This window comes from Epinephelus moara, chromosome 1 (assembly GCF_006386435.1).
Source record: "Epinephelus moara isolate mb chromosome 1, YSFRI_EMoa_1.0, whole genome shotgun sequence".
NCBI lineage: Eukaryota > Metazoa > Chordata > Actinopteri > Perciformes > Serranidae > Epinephelus > Epinephelus moara.
Window position 1 is genome coordinate 37,167,148 of NC_065506.1, and position 7,848 is coordinate 37,174,995.

At 42.7% G+C, this 7,848-nt stretch overlaps 1 protein-coding gene across 1 annotated transcript; it reads right to left on the minus strand.

The window, feature by feature from the left end:
- Positions 1 to 5,117: 5,117 nt before the first annotated feature.
- On the minus strand, positions 5,118 to 7,076 carry rxfp3.3a1 (relaxin family peptide receptor 3.3a1). The gene has a single exon (XM_050046770.1). The coding sequence runs from the start codon at positions 6,768 to 6,770 to the stop codon at positions 5,784 to 5,786; it is 987 nt and encodes a 328-aa protein (XP_049902727.1). The 5' UTR covers positions 6,771 to 7,076; the 3' UTR covers positions 5,118 to 5,783.
- Positions 7,077 to 7,848: the final 772 nt, after the last annotated feature.

Here is a 7,848-nt window from a genome sequence, read left to right on the forward strand (position 1 = left end):
ACGACCCTTGATCTGTCTCAGCAAAGAAAAATAGGGTTTCAATATGAGGTCGTCTGTGACTGTGAGAACACAGACTTCCAAATGTTTCCAAAAAATCCGCTTCTAGCTTGTTGTCAGGCAACGAACTGAAGTGAAGAGGACATTTTTGTGGAGTCACTGCATCAGTGTGTTGATTTTTCTGGCCTGTGACCATATTTCTTAGGTCATACATTTCTCACAGACTCTGAATTTAGTGAGTTGTCACATTGTCATGTGAATTTGATGTTTGAAATACTTCTGTGTTGCATTTTTAATAGCACTGTCAGACGACCAATTTTGGAAAACTTAGAGTGGTACAGTGGACATCATGTGAAGTCTGAAACTGGTTGAGAGTCTCTGCACCATTAAATCCAATTTAAGATCCAAACACTAATATGATGTTCACCTTCTCACATGATTTACCGTTGCAAGGCCAAGATGTGTGGTGAGAATGAGGATAACAGCATCAGCTAGGAGATACAGGTTCAATCTCCTGCGATGGACAACAGTCAAGCCCACCGAGTCCCATTAACTGCAGCAGACAGACTACAGCGTCATAGTTAATCCCCCTTCCAAGACAAATAAACATCTTTTCAACCCTTCAAATACTGGCTGCTTTTTAGTTAAAATGGAAAATAATACACTTTCTGAAATGATCCCGTAGAGATTAATCATGAGGGACTGCATGAGAAAAGGCAAAGACTCATTATGAAATGTCAGAAAGACTCAAGGGAGGCAGACCAAATATCTCCGAGGGGTTTCTGTCAAACAAAGTTTGTGAGAAACCCATGACCCTTTAATTAATGACTCCTAAAAACCTGCAAAAATGTTTTACTGCATCTCCATTAATGACTCCTTTTCAGACCCTTTCAAGCCTTTCTGACTGCACAGTAAAAAAATACAGAGATATTGCGTTAGACTGAAGCTTCCATCCATCCATCTTCTAACCGCTTCATCCTCTTCAGGGTCGCGGGGGGGCTGGAGCCTATCCCAGCTGACATTGGGTGAGAGGCGGGGTACACCCTGGACAGGTCACCAGACTATCGCAGGGCTGACACATAGAGACAGACAACCACTCACACTCACATTCACACCTACGGACAATTTAGAGTCACCAATTAACCTGCATGTCTTTGGACTGTGGGAGGAAGCTGGAGTACCTGGAGAGAACCCACACTGACACAGGGAGAACATGCAAACTCCGCACAGAGGGGCTCCCACACCCGGGATCGAACCGGGAACCCTCTTGCTGTGAGGCGACAGTGCTAACCACCACATCACCGTGCCGCCCCTTAGACTGAAGCTTTAGTTTCTTTAATGCTTAGTTGATCTTTGAGTTTGGGCCCTAATTTAACCTCTTTTTCTAGTTTCTTGGGATTTATTCACTTTGCCATTTGTTATCAACTTCTTTAACTTTGTATCCCTCTTTTCTTGACTGTTAACGTTCCCCCAGTTCTTCCGGGCTGTGGGTAATAAGTGGGCTACAACATTTATTTCTTCCTCTTCATTTAATTTTTTACCAACACGGCAAAACAGTATGAACACATCCCAGCTTAGGGGTACAGCACCTTCTCCTCACTCTTAAGCAGAGGCACTCACTCTCTCGTGTCTCACTTATACCTCTCCCCACATAACAAGGGCAGGTAGGTTACCAAGGGAACACAAGTGCCAGTAGAAGTATAGAGAAGTAGAAATGATAAACTCTAGAGCACCTAAGAACTGAGCTCAAGTACTTGATTAAATGTACTTTCAGCGCTCTCTGAGATACTTCATGGCTTGTTATGTGACCCTAAAATGCGTTTCATATATTGTTCATTGTGAAATGTGAGTAGTGGGGTCGGCTTTCAAATGAATCTAGTGAAGTACGATATTTCCCTCTGAAATGTAGCGGAGCATAAATACAAATAGCAGAAAATAATATTACTCAGATAGAAATAGTAGGACAGGTAAAGCACCTCAGAATAGTTCTTGCAGGAGGAGAAGAAAGAAGAGAGAAGGAGAAAAAGAAAAAAAGAAGAACAAGAAAAAAGAAAAAAGAATAAGAAGAAAAAGAACAAGAAAAAGAAAAAGAAGAAGAAAAAGAATTAAAAGAAAAAGAAAGAAGAAGAAGAAGAATCCTATCCATCCTCGTCACTCCCAAAGAGAACCTCAACATCTTCATCTCTGCTCTTCTGTCACACATCACACCTGACACTTCTCCACCTGTTCGTTTCTTCACCTCTTTTACACACTCTCTGTTGCTCTGGACTGTTGACCCTAAGTACTTAAAATCCTCCACCTTCTTTTTTTCTACTTCCTACTGTAACCTCACCGTTCCACTCCTTCTCATTCACACACATTTATTCTGTCTTGCTATGACTAACCTTCATTCCTCTCCTTTCCAGGGCATACCTTTCCTCCACCCGCTCCCTGCTCTCACTACAGATCACAATGTCATCTGCAAACATCATAGTCCATGGATATTCCCGTCTAACCTCATCTGTCAACCTATCCATCACCATAGCAAACAAGATGGGGCGCAGAGCTGATCCTTGATGCACTCCCACTTCCACCTACAGCACACCTCACCCCTGTCCGACAGCTCTCATACATGTCCTGCACCGCTCTAACATACTTCTCTACCATCCCAGACGTCCTCATACAATACCACAGCTCCTCTCTCGGCACCCTGTCATATGCTTTCAATAGATCTATAAAACACAATGCAGTTCCCTCTGACTGTACTTCTCCATCAGCATCCTCTAAGCAAATACTGCACCAGTGAGGATAAAAACAAACTTGTTCTTTTCAAATGAATACAGTCATGGATATGATACAGCCCATGTATAGTTTATATCATGATAAATGTGTGTGTGTGTGTGTGTGTGTGTGTACTTTTAATGAAAATTGTTGAATGTATTGTTTTTCCATGTCCTTTTGTATCAAATTGACTTGTTCGTCTTTTATGTTCATCACGTCTATTTTCATGTGAAGCACTCAGTGCTTATGATGACCTTATTGTAAAGCACTTTGTGCTGCATTGCTTGTATGAAAGGGGCGATAAAAATAAAGTATATGATGAGTGAGGACATTTTTGGAAGGTGAGGACACTGATCAGTCCTCACGTCTACAGAGGCCTGTTTGTTGGAGGGTTGAGACAAAGTTTTAAGGTTCAGGTTACAGTTAGGTTGTCACATGATCGGAGAGTTGACATTGGATAATATAACAAAAAATACGAAGGGAAAAAAAGGGGTACTGTTTTTAATTTAATGAGAGTTTTCTTTGAACACAGATATACAGTATTTCCAACGTGGCAATCACTCATAAGGGCCCATTCTTCATCCAACACATCACTGAAGGACCCACTCTCTCCATGCAACCCAGTCTCACTCTGAAGTCGTCGAAATCCAGCACTTGGGCAGTGACATCTGGCGTCAGACACCGATGAATAAAGCTATCCTTTAGTGTCTTTGCAGTGTCGTACCGACTTAGTGCATTTATTTTTTAAAAAGATTGCATTAAATTTCCTGTGAAAACAGAAGTGTATGTTGAAAGAAGACAATGCATGTAACAGGCAGAACTTGACAAGGCCTCTCAGTACGTCAACAACCAACGCACCCAGGGTACCTTGCATGTTGTATCTGGACGTGGAAAGTCCATGACCAAACATCAATATGTGAGGAGGTTGGAGTTGGAAGCTGTTGCTCTGTGCCCCCCCCCCCCCCCCCCCCCCCCCCCCGCCTGCACTGTCTTTAGTTACACCCCTGGTTGAAGGTTAATTCATGGTTGGGTTTGGCATCCCAGAATTGCCCCACGCCTACATTTTTTTTTCTTAGTTCTATATTGTTTTGGCATTAAAAAAAATAAACATAAGAGAAATGAGGGAGTGTTTTTGTGGAGAGCATTATCATTGATAAAATAAAAACGAGATTAAAAAAATCATATATAAACAATAAATAAATGAATAAATAAATAAAAAGACGAAATTTGCACATTTGTTGTCCACTTCCTGCCTTAAAAAAACTATTACGTCAGTGCAAACTTGATCGAAAATAATCATTGGTAAAGAAAAACCAAAACAGACTGATTGTTCCTTTACATGCTCCTGTAAACACACTATACTCCTTCTGAGGCGACTGAGGTCCTCCTATGCTCAGGATGTACCACTGAGCGCCACAGGAAATCATTCCTGCCTGTGGCCATCAAACTGTACAACTCCTCCCTCTGAGTGGCCCTGAGACTATTTCACCCACTTTCATCATGTGCAATAATTTAATTTAATTTAACTTGTGCAATAACCCCATTTCACCTTGACTGTATATATTCTGTGTATTATCTATTTATACTATATATATATTGTGTAAATAATCTTGTTTAGGTTACAATATATATATATATATATATATATATATATATATATACACACACACATATACACACACACACACACACACACACACACACACACACACACACACATATACATATATATATATATATATATACTTTTATTTTTTTGTCAATAATCCTGTTTATTTGAACTACATATTTGTAAATACTCTTGTTAAATTTCTTATATTTTCACTTATCTTTCCTCTCTTGCAAGGAGCACCTGTAACACAAATTATTTCCCCTCGGGGATCAATAAAGTATTTCTGATTCTGATTCTGATTCTGATAAATAAATCCCCTTCTGTCTAATTCAATGCAATATTTTACAGTCACTTCAATCCAAGGCTGCAGCCAGCGCCCAGAGAGAGCCTGCTTTTTAATGTTCAGACTGACACCCAGCTGTGTGTGCGCGTGGGCTGCAGCTCGCAAAACCAGAATGGCCTTTGTGCACGCGGCTCATGTAGTGCTCGTGCGCGGAGCCATTTTTCACTGATGAGTGATGTTGGAGAGCTCCCGGTGTTGAGCATAAAAAGCCATTAAGTCTATTTCATCAGCGCGCTTCGTATGTTGATGATGGTTTAACCCATTAGCTTCAATGTGCAGGTCAGCGACACACTTCTGCTCTGTGTTATTTACCTGCACTGTTAGCAACTGTTTCCACCTGTTACATCTGGACTCGAATAGGCCGATGATATTTCCCAAGAAAACTAACCAATGTGACAGCTTGAATACATCTTTATTTACAAATCATACTAGATACATTTTTTTTTTATTTACAAGAATCATGTCACACATTTTGTTGTTTTTTGTGCTCAAACAATTGATTTTGGCACGCTGTAACTTAAAAACACGACGCGTTGCTTTCCCTCCTTTGTTCCAGGAGGTGATGTTTGCATCCATGACTGACACACTGGTTACATTATTTGCAAAGACATTCACAGATGGATGTAGAAAGCGCTCAGCTCCCTAACCGTTTGCCTACAGCTATAACGCAAGCACATTAATGCATGGTTATTTATCATGCGCAATTACGCACGCAGTCACTCCAGCAGTAGACCAGGGACACGTCACTACTAATGGATATTGAACAAGCAAGGCCACAGTGATCATACGTGTAACACATTTTTTACACAAAATTAGGAATTGGTTTGCATAAAGCCAAACGCCAATAGAACTAAGCCACATTACGCAAGCCTTTACAGACAAGAGGCGCTGATGAAAGTTATATTGTTCCTCGACAGAGTGGAGTAAATAGTCTTGACATGATGCTACTTGTCGTCATTGAGCTTTCTGACGGGTCTCCTCTCTCACCCCGTGCCTTTTTCGCCGTGCGCACTCGGTGCGTCACGGGCACTGTTTGTCAACACATGAAATCATTCCCAAAGCCCCAAAACATTATCCCCTGTGAATCAGACTTCTCAGCTTGTTCCTGAACTCCTTCCTCATGAGGCAGTAAATAATCGGGTTCAGGCAGCTGTTGGTGTGAGCCAGACACACCGTCAGTGGGAACACATATGTATGGACTATGTAGTAGGCTTTGTCCCAGTGCGCAGCGTTCAGTTTGACCAGTACACTCCAAAAGGTGATGGCATGGTTCGGCATCCAGCACAGGAAGAAAGACAACACGACGATGGTGATAGATTTTGTAACTTGGGATATCCGTTTGGGGTTGCTTGTTTTCATACTCCGGTTGCGGACGAAACGCAGCAGCATTATGTAGCTGATGGACACGATGGACATCGGCAACACAAACCCTACGAGTATTTTCTGTATGTGATAAACTGCTAACCAGTACTGTCCCCCGGGAAACCTCAACAAACAGAGTTTCTCTCCGGTTACGTTACTGACAGTTGAGAAAATCGAAGTCGGCGCAGTCGCCACAGTCGCCAGTGTCCAAATGATTGCGCAGGTCCACTTGGCGGAACATGACTTCCGCGCGGTGGTGTTCTTCAGAGCCGAGGCGACCGACCAGTAGCGGGTCACACTCATGGCAGTGAGGAAAAACACACTGGCGTACATGTTCATCACGGTGACCGAGAGGATGATTTTGCACATGGCGTCTCCAAATGGCCAGCTGAAGTCCAGCGCGGTGTCCACGGCCCAGAAGGGCAGAGTGAGCACGAACTGCAAGTCCGTCACTGCCAAGTTGAGCACGAAGAAGTTCACCGTGGACCTCTTCCTCTCTTGTTTGACCCTGATGAAGAAGAGCACCAGCAGGTTGCCTATCAGACCCGCAGCGCACACAACAGAATAAACGAGGCAGATGAGGAACCTCAGACCCGGGCTCCCGTCAGCCGTCACGTCGATGTCCTCCAGCTTGCTGAAGAAGTCCACCTCCAACAGTGACCTGTTCAAACACACGCTCTCATTCTCTTTATCCATGATGTCAGCAACTCACACTTCAAGATAATGTAGCCAGTGAATGGTCTTCATTTAAGATACATAAAAACATTAATGTCCAAATAGAGCTGAATCTTGGAGTGCCACATTATCACAAGATGCCAACTCCTCCGTCTGTATCCATCCCCACCCTTCTGTCCTGTCATTTCTCCGCCTCTCCGCTCCAAGACGCACGATCATCCAACACCACTGCTCTCAGCTCTGACAACATGACAGGAGTGGCGGGGTGGAGGTGTTTACTGGCGAGCATTAGGTGTGATGTGTCCATCAGTCTTGTGCGTAATGGAGGCTCATCGGAGCGCGAGGCTTCCCCATCACTTTTAATTAAAACACAAACATCTAATTAATAATTTCAGATGCTCATGTTATGTGTAGCACGTACCAAAGCCAGTAGGGCACAGACTGGAGGGGGCAAAGCGTGCGTAATGGTAATTTGTAATATCTGCAGGCTGGGCTGGAAACACCACAGAGAGGGGGAAGTTGATGAAACGACTCTGCTGCCATCTAGTGTTCACTTGTGGTGTAGCAGGGTGTTAAAATGTTACTACAGCAACATCTTCCTAAAAAAGAGATGATCTTTCATAAGTTTCATGATAAGATTTTGCACAATTTCTACCCTTCTAATTAGTGGGGGTAGACAAAATACGGGGTCTGACCCTGGCTCCCTACTGACACCAGCAGAAGAATGTAATAAAGAAAACTTAAATAGACTTATATATTGTTCCCCTCCCCAAATGAAAATACAGGAGGAAAAAAAATGAAAAAAAGGTAATCGGAGGAACGTCCCCTTTAATAATAGTTCTCTTTGTCCAACTCAAGGTAATCCCAGTGAGACAGAAATGTCCCATGTCCACTAAATTAATTAAAATGAAAAAACAGACACTAGGAAAAAGTAATGCATTGCAAAAAAAGAGGAATCAAACTCACTGAGGTGGAATTAAAAACCAAAAAACAATCCGGTCCTACTTGGTAGTTGGCTCACTTCCTTTCTGGTCCTCCACACACACACACACACACACACACACACACACACACACACACACACACACACACACACACA

What these genes read in the sequence shown, in the direction of transcription:
- rxfp3.3a1 (XM_050046770.1), bottom strand. Translation starts at nt 6,770, where the DNA reads ATGGATAAAGAGAATGAGAGCGTGTGTTTGAACAGGTCACTGTTGGAG.